Source organism: Gossypium hirsutum, chromosome A07 (assembly GCF_007990345.1).
Source record: "Gossypium hirsutum isolate 1008001.06 chromosome A07, Gossypium_hirsutum_v2.1, whole genome shotgun sequence".
NCBI lineage: Eukaryota > Viridiplantae > Streptophyta > Magnoliopsida > Malvales > Malvaceae > Gossypium > Gossypium hirsutum.
This window is the reverse complement of record NC_053430.1, coordinates 97740733-97757829: the sequence shown is the minus strand read 5'-3', so window position 1 is coordinate 97757829 and position 17097 is coordinate 97740733. Positions and strand designations below refer to the sequence as shown.

The following is a 17097-nucleotide window of genomic DNA, read 5'->3' as shown; positions in this document are numbered from 1 at the left end:
CCACTATAGACACTTTAAATTTCTTGTCATGTCATTCGGGCGTACCAATGCCCCTTCCGCATTTCAGTGTTTGATGAATGACATTTTTTGCCCTTACTTGCGTAAGTTTGTTTTGGTCTTCTTTGATGACATATTAATTTATAGCAAAACATGGACTGAACATTTGCATCATGTAAGATTAGTTTTTTAACTATTGCGGGATAACATGTTGTTCTTAAAGAAATCCAAGTGTTTCTTTGGAGAGTCTCAGGTAACCTACCTTGGTCATGTCATCCATGGTGAGGAAGTCGAGGTTGATCACACTAAAATTAAAGATGTCACCGATTGGCCAACTCCTAAAACTATCAAGGCTCTACGAGGCTTTCTTGGGCTGGTAGGATATTACAGAAAATTCATTAAGAATTATGAAGAAGTGGTTGCACTCTTAACATCTCTTCTAAAGAAAAATGCTTTCAACTGGACTAAAGAAGCTGATGTTGCTTTCACCCAATTAAAAACTTCTCTTTCAACAGCCCCAGTCTTGGAATTACCCAACTTTAAGGAGGAATTTGTGGTTGAATGTGATGCTTCGAACAGCAGGTTTAGAGCCGTACTATAATAAAAAGGACACCCCACTGCCTTTTTCAGTTGCAAGACTGTAGATTGACACCTTAAGTTGGCTGCCTACGAACGTGAATTAATTGGTTTGGCAAAGGCAGTGACTCTTGGCGACCCTATCTTTGGGAAAGGCACTTCCTCATCCATACTGATCACTTCAATATTAAATATTTGTTAGACCAACGACTTACGACATCCCCACAATAGCATTGGATCAGCAAGCTAATGGGGTTTGATTTTCGGGTGGAGTATAAAGTAGGAAGGTTGAATAAAACTGCAGATGTTTTATCTAGAAAATACGAAGACTTACCACACCTCATGACTGTTTCATTCCCTCAAGTTGAAATTCTTAAAGCTATCAGACAAGAAATAGAAGCTTCCCCAAAATTATCACAACTCCAGCAAAGAATTCTACAATGAGAATTAGGGTCCAATTGGGTTGCACAAGATGGGTTGATTTTCTTTAAAGGGAGGTTGTACCTCTTACATACCTCACCAATTATTCCCACTATTATTTCCTCTATACATGTTATGACACATGAAGGGGGATTGAAAACATTGCATCGTCTTCGTCAAGATTTTTTTTGGAAATGAATTGTAACGACCCAAATTTCAGTGATATTGGAATAGTGATTTGAGATCACTAAATCCGACATGTGAGTTTAGATATTAGTAAGTAAAAGTTAAATGTGGTTTTAGAAATATTTTTGAATTAGTGAAATTATGACTTAAAGGAAATTTGTAGATTAAATGAGATAAAAATGAGGTATTGAGACCTCGAATTCATAAACTAAAGCATAAATATTTTTAGAAATATTTATAGAGTGTTAATAAGTTAGTATTAAAGTTTCGTTAAGAAAATTTACCATTTTGATAGTTAATTGAAGAAAAAGGACTAAATTGAATAAGATGGAAAGTTGTGGAAAATGATTAAATAGCTTAATTAATAAATAAGAAGGACTCAAAGAGTAAACTGGCCCAAAATAAAATGGGTTGGACGGTTAGGTGGGTATTAGTTGAGAAATGGTGTGAACTAAGGGTAAATTGGCTATTTAGTTAAAATTTAATAGTTAAAAATTGAATTAAATTATGAAATCTAGAATTCTCTTTATGTTTCATCATCCTCTCTAGCAAAATCACCATTGAAGGGTTTTCTTAAGCTGGTCTCTCATATTTTTACTACTTGTAAGCTCAATTCTTATTATTTCTTGTAATTTTTGTGATTTTGAGACTTTTACAACTAGGTCCACTTGTTTAATTCATTAGTTTTTGATTTCATGGAAAACATGGGTAATTTTGAAAGTTTCCATGAATAAGTGCTGAAATTTTATGATGATTTATCATGGAATTGGGGTTTTAATTTTATTATATGATGATTTTATGAAGAGATTTTTATAGGAATTGATTTTTAGGATCTAATTGTGAAAGTTGTTGGAATTAGGGTTTTGTGTTGAAATTTTGAATGTTAAATGCTTTGAGGTAGTTTATAATGTCTTGATAAAGTGTTATTTGAGAGGAATTATCTCAATTGATGAATAAATTGAGCAAGGACTAAATTGTAAAAACTAAAAAGTTTAGGGGTAATAGTGTAATTTCAAATATTATAGGGCATAAATTGTGAAGTGGAATAGATTTGAATTAGATGCTAATGAGGGAATGATTTTATAATTATAGATCAAGAAAACGAAATGAATTATGGAAAGGAGAAATTATAAGAATAGTCCTTGAAAATTCTATGACTTTTGCAAATTAGCCCAAGTAAGTTCATATGGCAAAGTTCAATGTTTTGTTATTAAAATCTTATGATTTCTAAGGTATCTTATTGTAGATGAATACTACCAAATTGTATTAATTACTAAATAATGTGTAACTAAAAGTACAAATTAGATGGAACAATGGTTTTGAGTGCTTTCATTTTTATGACTATGATGAATTGACGGAAAAGATGTGATATATGCTTCCGTATAAGACCATAGCTAGGCTATGGCATCGGTGCAATGTGATATGTGTTTCCGTATAAGACCATAGCTGGGCTATGGCATCGGTGTGATGTGATAATGTGCTTCTGTATAAGACCATATCTGAGATATGGCATCGATATGATGTGTGATCCGTGTAAGACCATGGCTGACCTATGGCTTCAGTGTGTGTGATATGTAACTATGTGCAAGTCTATGGTTTTACCATGGCAATGTGATAATGAAGCACTCAATTCCATTATTGTTCCCTAATTTGACAATGGAAGTAAACGAGAAATGGGCCCAAAGGAGTTAAATTCGTGAATAGAAACATGGAAATTATTCAAATGAGCTTATTAATGAATTTTTGATTTACAGGATGAATTAGTTAAATTAAAACATATATGATTGTGTACAATGTTCGGTAAGATTTATATTTTATGCCTATGAGCTTACTAAGCTTCTATAAGCTTACTTGTATATGTTATTTGTTTTGTAGATTGACTTATATACATATAGAGGACCGGATCTACATCAAGGATCACACTATCCAGATTTACTCCGGTAGATTTTATTAAACAACTTTTTGATTTATATGGCATGTATAGTGGTTGATTTGTTAATGTAATTGCATGAATGATTAAGTATATAAGTAAGTTGAATGTAATGTTTGTGTTAGATAATGAAATATACATGTTTTGGCTTGAATTGGTGGATTGGTTGGACTTTATTAGTATATAATTACGTTTTTATGTAGGAGGTTAGTATGAGGGTGAGAAAAGTGGTCTTAAATGGCCTATTTTCGTCCACACGGGTAGACACACAGGCATGTGTCTAGGCCGTGTGTGACACACGGTAAGCCCACGGGCGTTTGATATGACCGTGTTTCCCGTGCATCCTTAAATATGAAGTCAGGATAGTACACGGGCCAAAGACACAGTCGTGTGTCTTGGTCGTGTGAAGGACACGAGTTTTAAGTATGGTCGTGCATCAAAATCATGTGAAAATGGCTTAAAAATGGTGAAAAATTAGTTTACCACAGGCCTAATCACATAGGCGTGTGCCCAGGCCATGTGCCCCTTTGATACTTAAGAAATTGCAAGTCAGAATCCCACACGGGCTGGCCACACGGCCATGGGATCCCTACGGGCTGGCCACACGGATGTGTGCCCCTATCTTCAAGGTAAAATTTTCAAAGCTGCCGATTTAGTCTCGAACCATTTGTAAAGCATGTATTGGGCCCAGTAGGCTCATATTAGGGATTTTATCATAAAATTTGAAAAGTTTTAATCTAGAATGCAAATTTTTGACTTAGTTTTATACGAATGCTAGTGTATAAGTCCAGTAATGTCTCGTAACCCTGTTCTGGTAACGGATACGGATTAGTGGTGTTACAGGAATAGAGCTTGCAACCTCAGAATTTGTGCAACATTGTTTAGTATGCCAACGCCACAAATGGAAAAATTTACAGCCCGTAGGTTTACTTCAACCTTTTCCAATACCACAATATGTTTAGGTTGATATCTCTATGGATTTTGTGGAGGATCTACCCAAAGTAAAAGGGAAATCGGTACTTATGGTGGTTGTGGACATATTATTGATGTACGCTCATTTTTTACCCTTGTCTACTCCGTTTACTGCTATATCTATTGCTACTATCTTTTTTTCAGAGGTATTTCGACTTCATGGCTTGCCAGAATCCATAGTTTCGGACAGTGATAAAGTTTTCCTCAGCCTGTTTTGGAAGGAATTATTTCGTCAAGATGGTTCTAAGCTCCATTTTTCTTCAACATACCATCCCCAATCTGATGGTCAGACAAAGGTAGTTAACCGAACAATAGAAATGTACCTACGATGCCTCTTTAGTGATCGTCCACAACAGTGGATCGATTGGGTTTCATGGGCTGGGTATTGCTACAACACCTCATATCACACTGCCCTAAAGGGCACCCCTTTCCAATTAGTATACGGTAGGGATCCACTTTGACTTCTCTCCTATTCAGTTGGTTCTACAAGGATTGAAGATGTGGATAAGGCTCTACAAGATAGGGATGCACTTTTACAAAATACTCAGGATAGACTCTTGCAAGCTCAGCAAAGAATGAAGAACACTTATGATTTGGGGCACAAAGAGTTGAATTTTAAAGTCAGGGATTAGGTTTGGTTACGGCTTCAACAATATCAGCAGTTGACGATAACTAAACAAAAGCATCACAAGTTGTTGCCAAAATATTTTGGTCCTTTTAAGGTCTTGAACAAAATAGGAACAGTGGCCTATCAGCTTGAATTACCTATAGGCAGCAGAATACATAATGTATTCCATGTTTCTTTCCTCAAAGAATACAAGGGACCTCAACCAGATGCGGTAGGAGACTTGCCCCTAGTATATGATGGCAAGGCCTTGCCTACTTCACAAGCTATTATTAAAACTTGGCTTAATCGAGGTCAACAGGAACTATTAGTGCAATGGGCAGGATGTCCTCAAGAAGATGCCACTTGGGAACCAATTGATAGTTTTCAAGCAGCTTATCCTGAATTTGAGCTTGAGGACAAGCTCAACTTCGAGAGAGGAAGTAAAGATGTGGATGTTTCCATAGGAAAACAATATCAGAGAAGGAATAGGAATTAGAGTCTTAGATTTATTTAATTTCTTTAGGAGTTTTAGTTTTACTTTTTATATTAGGTTTTTTATTTCCTTATAAACTTTAAATTAGGAATTCTATTAGCACTTTAAATTAGGAATTCTATTAGGACTTACCCTTTGTAATAAACAGTCTATAAAAAGGCTGCCAATATGAAATAAAGCAAGCAGTTTATTTTTATCAACAAAGGTTAGTTTGGGAAGGGGATTCAGTCAAGGACGAATCTGCCTTTTGAGTAACCATAAGTCGAAGCAAGAATTCTTTCTCATCTAGACTTGTGACTAGATCCTACGCCAAGGCGCATAACACATACATACAACATAATTAAATCCAACAGAAGTTTTAGGATTTAACTGGCTCCATAGGATCAATACATTTTCTAGCAGATGGTCCAACGACTTTTTCTACAATCAAGAAAACCAGAAACAAGATAATCTATCAGTGAAACAGATAGCTCTTAGGCAATCAATTCAAGCAGAAATGATTTGTAATGAACCTGAACTAGGAACGTTTTATTGGTGATCTTGTTCAAGTCTTTTTGAGGATCAGCTTCTGAACCTCCCATCATCAACAAATTAATAGTCTCCAATTCACTATGAAGAACAGCAAATGACCTGTTAGCTTGTGATATCATGGAGAAAAAACAGAAGCCACATAAGCTATAAACAATTGAATATCTAACCTTCTGTTGACTGAAACTGTAAGCACTTCCTCTTAGTTTCAAGAGTGATATTAATGGGTCAAAGCCCACAGTCTCCCTTAGTAGTACCTAAAAACCACTTAAAATCAGCAGCAGATAAACCCTCACAAAAGAGATTGGTAACGATGAAAATAAAACATGGAGTAAACCTGATTTGATGCATTACTATGAAGAAGATTGTTCAGCAGCTTGAGACAGTCCTGTTCAAGAACAATATAAGAATCACATTCTTTCATTTATAGATTGCTCCCACATATCATAGCAAATTAGGATATACAACATGCGTGAATTAGCTACACAAGCTGCCAAAAAAAAAAAAGAGAGTGGTATAACAGCAAACCAGCCAGTATAAATTCACTTAACTCGAAAAAATTAAATGAAATAAATCACCTGCACAACAACACCCCCTTCAGAACCTCCTTCCTCCTTAATAATACTAAAAATCTTTTCAAATGCACCTTCGAAGACTACAATCAAATATATTAAGCAAGGTTCAGGTGCAGCAATCAAATATAAAACGGCTGAATACAAGGGGATTAAACAAACCAAAAGTTCACCTCAGCCTCACGAGTCAAGTAAGGAGCTCTCTGATACAAAGAACTCTAACCGGCAAACTTAGTGGAAGAGCAATGCTCTCTGATTCTTGGGAAAGCAAATCAGTATTCATTAAAGCTGGCTGAACCCCGTTCGTAGGCCCTTTTGCATGATCAATTGGTGTCAAAGCACTAACAAGAGTTTCAAGGGCCCCAACGAACCTGCATGAAGGGAATGAATGGTGATCAATCTTTTTTCCAATTTCAGGAAATTCTGGATCAAAAAGGTTACTTTGTGGGATAAAGGTAAACAAGAATATTTGGTTTATGAAGAAAACAAAACTGCAATATTATTTGCCAAGAACAATCACCAGAAACTTCTTTGGTCGTGAATAGGGACTAGGGAGGTAACCAAAAAAAAACAAGTTAGAAGTATAAACACAGATCATAGAGCTAGATCATCCCACTCTCAGGCTAATCACTGAACCCTTTAATCCTTCACTAGTAAATCTAATACACTGAGAACTACAAATTCCTCCTTGAAGACCATTTGAATATAGTTTTCCTCCACAAAACAACGGTCTTAAAATGCCACGAAAATATTCTTGATTGACAGCAAACTGCTGAATCAAAGTTCTCCAGAGGTAGCACAAGCACTAGTGAGAAACAGTATACAAGAAACAACAAGAGGAACAAATAGAATAAACATAGCATCACAAACCATTTCAACATCATCACGTTCATCCTTTAAGACACCCATGTGTACGGGAAACCCTGCAAAAAATGCAATTGCTAACCTTATTGAACAAATAGACACATACCGTTAAAAAACTGGAGATGATCCAAGTATAGTGTAAAAAAAGAATGAAATCGGATCTGCGTTTCATGTGGACCTTGATCGTCGTTTTGTCAAGTGAAGTTCCGATTATCAAAAAGGAAAGGCTTTGAGCGAAAAAGAAAAATACACGTAAATATAGTAGAATAAGACGATGCCATATTACTGGTCTTTTGGGCCCAACAAAGTCTTGTCATAAAAATTGAAATGGAGTAATATACTTAAACTTTATAGTTTTATATAATTAATGCTTAATATAACATTTGGTATTCTAACTTCGCACTTCAACTTTTTTAGTTTAATCTGACATTTTAACTTACACTTTTTTCAATTTTGTATCTAAGTATTTTTAGGCTCAATTCGATATCTAAATTTGGCATTTTTTTTAATTTGGTACCTAATTTTTAGGTTTAATTTGGTACCAGATTTATTAAATGTTATACAAATTAAGCAAAAAACTAACATTGTTTTTTTTTATTATGTTACAAAAATATTATCAGTATGAGAGGAAATTTATGTTAAAAATAGGTATTGAGCTATGCTTAATAAATTAATATTAAATAAGAAAAAGGAGTTTTAAAAACTCAAATTAAAAGAAATTCATTATTTTCAATTAATTAAATAAATAGAATTAAAAGTAATTGAACATGTAAAATACAAAAAAAATCATATCATCTGCCACATGTCAATCATATATTGATTATTTTTGCTACCTCATAAAAAAATAATATTGTTAGTATATTAGAGTAATTTGTAAAACATTTGACAAGCTCAAACACAAAATCGAACAAAAAAAAGATTAGGTACCAAATTAGGAGAAAGATTCAAATTCAGGTACCAAATTGAACCTCAAAAAAATTTAATATCAACTTAATAAAAAGTGTAAAGTTTAGGTTTAAAATTAGGAGGAAAATGTCAAATTTGGGTGCCTAATTAGACAAAAAAAATTTAGGTACCAAATTAGACAAAAAAAATTTAGGTATTAAATTAGGAAAAACTATCAAATTTAGGTACCCAATGTTATATTAAACTATTTTAAAAACAATTTGGCAAAATTAATTAAAAAAATTATGTGTTTATCCATCATTAGTTTAAATTCTCAATTTTTGTGAAATATAAAAACTATAAATTAAAGTAAATATATATAATATTTTAATTGATCAAAATTTTTTACAGTTGAATTTAGGCTTTACCAAAGATATTTGGGTTCTATTATATTAGAAAAAGTATTTGCTTTCTTAATAAAAAAATATTTTTTTCATTCTATTAAAAAATGACTAATTAATTTTTATACACATTAGATTAAAGAGTAAACTGATTATTTTTATTAAAAACTTTATTCATTTGTATTGCTAAAATCTAACGTGATTGACGGAACAATAAGTGGTCATATTGATATATAAAATACTAATTTTTAATAGTAAAAATAGATTAGATTCATATGAAATAATAATATTTAAAACAAAATAAAAAATGGAAGCAACCCCTGCCACCAAAAGTTCTTTGATCCATTGATTTAAAAGTAATATGCAAAGTTAACAATTATGAACTAAATTAATGTGATTAATTTTAACAATTTTTTTTCACTTTTTCTTTCTAATATCTAAGCAATTTATGCTAATTTTACTTTATTTAACTTGCCTAAAATTTTAATTTTGTGATAATAATACCCTTTGAAATACAAAATTGTGTCTTCAAAGGGGATCAATAACACTGGTTAAAGCAGAAGAAGAAACCTTTTCGCCTATCCTCTCCGTCCACGGTTTTCTGGGTTTCCGCTACATCATCTCTAGCAGCCATCAACGAGCTTGTTCCTGGGGATTCCGGCGGGAACACAACGTTCTCGGATGTTGTTCTTTTTGGAGGCATCATTACCAGCTCAGGTGGTGAAACCGTCGAGAGATAGTGTAATAGCATTTGTATGATTTGAGTGAAATTGGGTCGAGCATTCGGATCCTCTTGCCAACATGAAGTCACGATCGCTGCTAAATCTTCCGGAAGGTCTTCAGCACTAGGCCGAACATTCTGAAAACAACAAAGTTAAAACTTGAGAAACCATCCCCATCGTAGTTTATCGGTACAAAAACAAGGCTATGTGTTATTCATTTTACCTTAAAAGCGGCTGCATATGCGGCTTGTAAATTCGACATGCCCTCGAATGGTAACTTGTTATGGATGAGTTCCCATAACACAATAGCAAAGCTGTACGCATCTACTTTATGATTGTAATGCTTTTTCTCTCCCTGCCTTAGCGTGACCGTGCTATAAAGCTGTTACATATGTAAAGGTTAAGCATCACAAATGTAAACTAAAACCCAAAGTTTATACAGAAAAAAACATCGGTTTTAGGTTTACCTCTGGAGCCATCCAACGATACGTCCCGGTTTCAGCAGTCATCATTTCAGTTAATGACTCTTCCCTGGCTAAACCGAAATCCGCGAGTTTAACTGTTTTATGGTCTTCGGTCAATATCAGGTTCTCTACAATAGGATAGAATTTATTGGGATCATGCAAGCGTATTAAAGTCGACAACACAATATCTCATGGACTCAGCTTGTCCTCCTAAATTACAGTATTCGTATTTTTTGGCCATTTTAAAAAGGGAAATTTTCATTAGGTAAGGATGAAAAATCATTATAAAATCGATTCTTCTCTGTTAGTCAAGAGTTTCCACGAGATATGCTATACGGTATGAAACTAATGATCCATCAAGTAGCAAAATACAGAGAAGCAACCAACTTTTTGGTAAAAGAACCATAGAGACCTTGTACTAGGAGTCATATTGCATTTTGTCACTTCTACCTAAAAATGGGCAAATTATTCCCCCTGCAGGTTAGATCAAAAAGTAATATGGTCCTTTCTATTACAAATTTCATTTATTTGAACTGTTAAAAACTGATCTAGCTGATCTAATAACCAGATAGTGACATGCGGCATGCCATGTGTACCTCAGCACGAGGTATAGAGGGCAGTTTTTACCAGTAAGAATAGATGAAATATTAACAGAAGGACCAGTTTGCTATTTAATCTAAAGTACAAGGACTATTTTGCCCTTTTTTGAGAAAAGGGGACAAAATGCAATCCAATTCCTAGTACATTTATTTTTCAAAGCAAGCAACTCTAGTGCAGACATATAAGCACTGTTAGAAAAAGCTATAGTCATACCAGGTTTCAGGTCCCAGTGAATGATACCATGGGAATGTAAGCATTCCATTGCACGAGCAATATCGAGCGCAAATCCGATCGCCACACACATGTCCAAGCATTTAGGCCGCATATTCAGAAGGTATTTACGCAATGTCCCACCTAGTAGAAGCTCAGTTACAATCACCATAACAGGCTCCTTACAAGCTCCGATAAACTGGAAAAATAAACAAAAACTCCACTAAGATACAAGCCTATTTCCGCTTAACAAAACCTCAAACTTTCAGATTCGCGGATATTCATCGAAAATAAACCGAGACATCATATATAGTGATCCAACAAACCTTCACACCATATGCTAAGACAGAAGCCTATTGCCGCTTAACATGACCTAAAACTTCTCGATTCGGCAGATATTCATACACAATATCAACCTATTTCAGCTTAAGTATGCCGTAAAACTATGTGGATTTGCGGATATCAATCGACAATGTATTGATTATAAACCGAAACCAACACATATAATGATCCAACAAACCTGCACACCAAATGCTAAGACAGACGCCTATTGCCACTTAATATGACCTAAAACTTTCCGATTTCACAGATATTCATAGACAATATTAACCTATTTCGGCTTAAGTATGACATAAAACTATGTGGATTCGAGGATGTCAATAGACAGAAACCAACAAATATAATGATCCAACAAACCGGCATGCCAAATGCTAAGACAGACGCCTATTGCCGCTTAATATGACCTAAAACTTTCCGATTTCACAGATATTCATAGACAATATCAACCTATTTCGGCTTAAGTATGACATAAAACATTACTGATTTGCAGATATCGATCGATATTGTATTAACTATAAACCTAACAAACATAAAATTCAGCCACAGGAAATGAACCTTGACAAGATTTTTGTGTTGAACTTTGGATAACATTGCAACTTCCCTTGCAAACCTTCCTTCTCTTCTTGCAATTTCTTCAGGGGTTTCCCCTCTTCTAACAACCTTAATAGCAACATTTTGATTCTTGTATCTAGAAAAACAACAAAACATAAGTTAACTGTAATGTAATAACAAGTATTAAATGATCAAAAACTAGAATTCAAAGAGAAAAAAATTTACTTACTTTCCTTCATATACTTTAGCATGAGCACCTTCACCAATTTTAGGACCAACAAAAAGCTGTTGAGGATCAATTAACCATTTAGAATCTAAATTGAACTCTTGAGTTGAAAAAAACCCATTTCCAGATCCCATTGTTAAAAAAATAATAATAATAACTAAAGAACTACCATTTATTGATCAAATAAAAAGAAACCCTTTTTCAAAAATCCCACATTTTAATTTATTTAAAAAAAAATCATAGCTTTCGCCTACATTAAGGTACTAATACTCAAAGATTCATCCCAAAAATCATGGATTTCAGATCCAAAAAGACCCATCAAGAACTACCCATTACAAAAGTCAAAAACTCCCAACAAAACAAAATTTCATATATAAATAAAACAGAGAAATACAAGAAATAAATAAAGAAAGACCCTTTGAACAAGAATCAAACACTGAGATAAACAAAGAGAAATTAAAATAAAAAGATGTATTTTCTTTTAGGGTGGAAAAAGTGAGCTGTTTTAAGTAAAAAAAAAATAGTTGAATTATATAAAGAAGAAGGAAAAGAAGACTTTAATGAAGGACTCTGGGAAAAGTGTGGATCGAGAAATGGGTGATGGGATGTGGTTACTGGTTAATTGAAGACGAAGAGAGAGAGAGAGAGAGAGAGCTGAGATTATTTAAGATTGTGCAAGGAAGAATTGTTTTTTGGTTTTTGATTTTCAACGCGGTTATATTCATGTACTGTAATGGAAATGACATGAAAATAAAACTACCTACTACACTATTATGTCTTTCCTTTTTTTCTTTGCTCAATCTTTGTCTGAAAAATCATTGTTTATTCACCTTCCGTAATTGTTATAATTATTATAATTATTATTGTAAATGTAAAAGCACGTTAATTATTATGATTAATTATTAATTTTTTATTATCTTCTTATAAATATATATATTTTACTACAGTACTTAATATTAACACTATTAGTGAATTATTAAGTTAATTAATAAAAATTTTACATGTAAATTTTTTAAAAAAAAAACATTAAGCCCACATAACATAATGTAAAAAAACTATATAAAACAAAAAAATTAAATTAAATAAATAAATAACTAAAACATATGATTAATAAAAATAAAGTAAATACTAAACTCGCATAAGTAGAAGCGTTATATTGTGGATTTGAGCAAATGGTCATTTTTTAAATTGTTTATTTCTTCACATTAATCATATGTTTAGTTGCTTGTTTTTTAATTTAATATTTTTATTTTATTTAACTTTTCACTTAATATCATACTATCCAAGTGAACTTCATTATTTGAGAAAATAAATTTACATGTGGAATTTTTATTAATCGGTTTAGTCAATCTCTAATAATATTAACACCATATACCATAATAAAACACACATTGAATATTTTTAAAATATAAATACCATATTACACATTTTATGAAGTACAGGTATTAAATGTGACATATGTTCTTTTTAGTTAGTACTTGAGATTGACTTGATTATACTTTTACCACACAATAATAAAAGGGTTAATATAATTTTTAATCTTCCATATATTTTTTTGTTCACTTTGATCCTTGAATTTAACAATTAAATCCTCTTTAATATTTATATTTTTCATTTTAATATTTGACAATTATATTCAATTTTATTGCTGAACTTAAAAAAAAAAGTGTAAAAGTTTGAGAATTTTTTATATAAGTAGTATAGATATTATAGAATATAATTTATTTAAATAACATTTTAAGGCCTTTTCTATTTTTATTTTTTATTTCCTATGAATCACATGAAAGAAAAGAAAATCATAAAAACAACAAAAAAAAAATTTATAGCCGTAATTAAATGCGTTTTTCTTCAAATATTTTCCTTACAGGCCTTTATTAAGCCATGATTGACTGCCAAATATAGTCCAACAAAGACTACTTTGATTTTGTTTTCGCTTCGACTCATTAAATTTCATATATATATATAATGAATAATTATTATGGTGTTTATATTATTTTTTAATTAATGTGAATTAAAAAAATTATATAATATTTAAATGCTAATAATTCTATTTTTTTTATGGGATTGATTACAAGAAACTATTTAGAAATACATTCAAATTTCTTTGGGCGTTTAAAAGTTGAGTACCACCTTTATTATCAATAGACATTTTGGCTAACTTATCAGCATCTTTATTATAATATCTGGAAGTGTGTTGAATCGGTTATTGTACCATTTTTGTCAAAAGTATTTTAATTCTTTTAACTAAAGTAGAATTCGACACCTTTAAAACGTTCTCGTGAACAACTTATACCGCTTCTTGACTGTCTGATAAGATAAAGATCTTGTTAAATCATCTATCAATAGCAATCGCTAAGCCTTTCAAAATACCTCACAATTCAGCATTTAAAATTGATGAAATGCCCACAAACCAATTATATCAAAAAATCCATTTATCGTATCTATCACGTAGAATTCCTCCAATTGTAGCAAAATTGGAATCCTCTTTTACAACACCATCAAAGTTTAATTGAATCCAATTCCCAAACATGGGTGAAGCTGATAAGGGAACATGCCCGTTGGAAACATTTACCTTAACAGAAGAGGTATACTATTTAGCCCAACTGTATCAAATTTTCATTAAATCCTTAATCCTCGACGTTATTCCTTGAAAAATAAATAGGTTCTGGTTCTTCTAAATACGCCAAACTACCATTCCAAATAAAGATTGTCAATCTACCCTTTCCAGTTACAATCCAAGACTATTCTCTAGATTAGTTGTAACCTATTCATGCAAGTCTCCTGAGTATATAATCTGTGTCCATATATCCTTAGTTGCAGAACAATCTCGAATAATTAAATTTATGAAAGTTTATTCTAAATCAAATCAATTTAGATCAAATCAATTCAAGTTTTAAAAATTTTGAAAGTTTTTTATTTGTATCATTTTGAGTTCAAGTCAATTTTAAAATCAGATAATTTAAGCTTACTAATAAAATTTTTTGAGTCATATCATTTTAAGTCACTTCATATTATTTTTATATAAATTATTTTAGGTTCGAATCATTCTAATTTTGAATCGTTTTAAATTATTGTCATTCCGGATTTAAATTAAGTAAGGTGAAATTAATAATTTTTTATGATTAAATTCAAGTTTTTATTAATGTGGAAATTAATGATCCCATCTATGTCAAACTTAATCGGTCAACATTAAAGATTTCAACTAAAATCAACCTTAATATTGATACTATTTTCTAGTGATTATTAATTAATCACAAAAATACCGTTGACTTTTTTTAATAAGTTCTCTGACTTCTTTTTATGTTCTCTAGGGACATCCGAAGGTTTTTAGTCAGTCAAGCTACAATCAGCTGCCACGTAATTACTTAATTGATACTTTTTCCACAAGTTTCCTGATTTACCCTTAGATTCATGACGTGTCAAACTCTCATTTCATATATATTTGTTTTGTTTGGCGGCCAACCTCAACAAAGCTTCTTTTTTTTTTCTTTTACTATTATTATAATTTCAAAAAGAAAAAGAAAGAAATAAGAAGTCAAGGTTAAAAAATAACAATTTGACTTTTTTTTTAAAAGTTAATGGTTTAATTTGGTAGTCAATCTTGACGATTAAATTTAGTTAAAAAAATTAAGAGAGGTTAAATTTAATATTATAATTTTATTTTTTAATAAAAAAGTATTATTTTTAAATAAAATCCAAAAAAATTAATTATTTGACGAGGTCAACCTTGTCGTGAGGTAGAAATAAAAGGAATTAATGGAAACCACTAAAAATTATGCAAAATTTTATTGAAATTATTTTTGGATTGTGCAAAGCAAAAATACAAAAATAAAATAGAAAAATTAAGAATGCGTCAGCCATGGACTTCTCAAGCCTTTCTTCTCGTACATTCAAAAATAGATTTTCTTAAAAAAAATAATTATGTAGAACATTTATTATGGCCAATTAACAAAATAATAACTAAAATTCATCACACATTGAAAAAATAATATTACTCAAGATAACTGTATTTTATTAAAAACAATTAAATTTTATTAAAAATTAATTTTTTAAAAAATTTAAATTATTATTTTTAATGAAAATATTGACTTAAACATTAATTCTTTTAATAATGTTGGCATGGCAACCCGCGACCGTGTGACAGTGGTAGTCCACATGTATTTTATATTGGCATAATACTATTTATTTTATATGCCACATTAAAAAATATTTTAAAAATTATAAAAATATTCAAAAAATAAGAAAATAAAAAAGTTTAGCATGAAGTACATATAAATTGTTATGCAAGCTGCTATTTTTAAAATTTTAACATTTTAACCATTATGTTTAAAAATCATATAATCAAATTTTATATTTTTAAAGATTAAACATCAAATTAACTAAAAAATTAAATTAATAAAATATGTAAATAATAAAAAATAAATTTCACATTATGTCAAATAACAATAATAATTAATATAGATAGAATTAAAATTTATCCCTTAAAGTTATATCTAATTATTATCTTAGTACTTATTTCTCTTAGCTAGAATAGATTAATGGAAACTTAAGTCTATATTATGTATCATAATGAACCCTTAAAATTTGCTCCAAAATAAAAAGAGAGATTAATAATGCAAGTGTAGAGTTTCTTATTGAACACATGGGATTACCTTAGAGAAAGAATGTAGTTGGGGCCAATTTTTGAAACCCAAAGCTCAAGGGTAAAGGCCCGTTCAGTATTAGAGACCACTTTTCAAAAGTCTTTAAATTTGGTATTTTGTTCAATTCAGTCCTTGATTTCTTTATCAGAATTTGACAACCTTTTTCAGTTTTGATTCATGTGATGACATGATATTTTGATATTATATTGCTTTATCACATAAAAATGATAATTTTTTATAAAAAAAAAATGTATATATATATATATCTACTATAATATATAGATGCTGTTAATCCTTATATTTGTATAGAATTTGAGATTTGGTCCTTGTATTTTAAATTTTAAAAAGTTTAATCCAATTATTTTTCAACTTAAAAAATTCTAGTTTAAGCATTTAATCCAATTATTTTTTCAACTTAAAAAATTCTAGTTTAAGCATTACTGTTGTTGGTAATTTTTTGTCAAAAATTTTCTATATCAATCGTATTTCACATCATATAAAGATAATTTTAAATTGATAAATTTTAAGAGAAAATACTTACTATTTTAATAAACCAACTCAGATTTGTATTTGAAATCTTAAATGAATGATGGTATCACATGGTAAAAATCAAAGAGTTATTGGTGGATTTTGATGTTTTAATAAGTTGAAAATGTGGCATTTTGTTTAAGTTGATAGGTGAAGGTGGATTGAGCACTTCGAAGTACATAAATGGCCAAAACCCAGAACCAATTTAACATTGACAAGTCAGGATTTCATAAGAGATGTGTTCCCCCTTGATATGTGTGATTGATTCTTTACAAATTTCTATTTTTTTATCCGATGCTGATACCAAGGTAGGCCTGTAAGATAAAAATGCTGATAAATTTCCAATTAAATGTGTTTCTTATCTTCCTATTTACATCTTCCA

The 17097-nt window shown here is 31.1% G+C and overlaps 2 protein-coding genes and 1 long non-coding RNA gene across 4 annotated transcripts; 1 reads left to right on the top strand and 2 right to left on the bottom strand.

Moving 5' to 3' along the window:
• The first annotated feature begins 205 nt into the window (after positions 1 to 205).
• LOC121203781 (uncharacterized mitochondrial protein AtMg00860-like) lies at positions 206 to 598 on the top strand. Its single transcript, XM_041074234.1, has one exon. The coding sequence runs from the start codon at positions 206 to 208 to the stop codon at positions 596 to 598; it is 393 nt and encodes a 130-aa protein (XP_040930168.1).
• Positions 599 to 5350: 4752 nt separating this feature from the next.
• LOC107926452 (uncharacterized) lies at positions 5351 to 7414 on the bottom strand. 2 transcript variants are annotated; one of them, XR_005929971.1, is made up of 7 exons: positions 7152 to 7414; positions 6455 to 6652; positions 6288 to 6364; positions 6047 to 6097; positions 5880 to 5966; positions 5694 to 5790; positions 5351 to 5601 (listed from the first exon to the last, which is right to left on the bottom strand). It is a non-coding gene; the product is annotated as an uncharacterized lncRNA (long non-coding RNA). The 2 variants fall into 2 exon arrangements; XR_001692201.2 differs by having other exon boundaries at positions 7252 to 7409.
• A 1338-nt stretch (positions 7415 to 8752) lies between these two features.
• On the bottom strand, positions 8753 to 12301 carry LOC107926348 (serine/threonine-protein kinase STY13). Its single transcript, XM_016857183.2, has 6 exons — positions 11548 to 12301; positions 11322 to 11454; positions 10431 to 10626; positions 9621 to 9745; positions 9377 to 9535; positions 8753 to 9290 (listed from the first exon to the last, which is right to left on the bottom strand). Exons 1-6 carry the CDS (start codon positions 11676 to 11678, stop codon positions 8970 to 8972), a joined length of 1065 nt encoding a protein of 354 aa, XP_016712672.2. The 5' UTR covers positions 11679 to 12301; the 3' UTR covers positions 8753 to 8969.
• Between the last annotated feature and the right edge of the window lie 4796 nt (positions 12302 to 17097).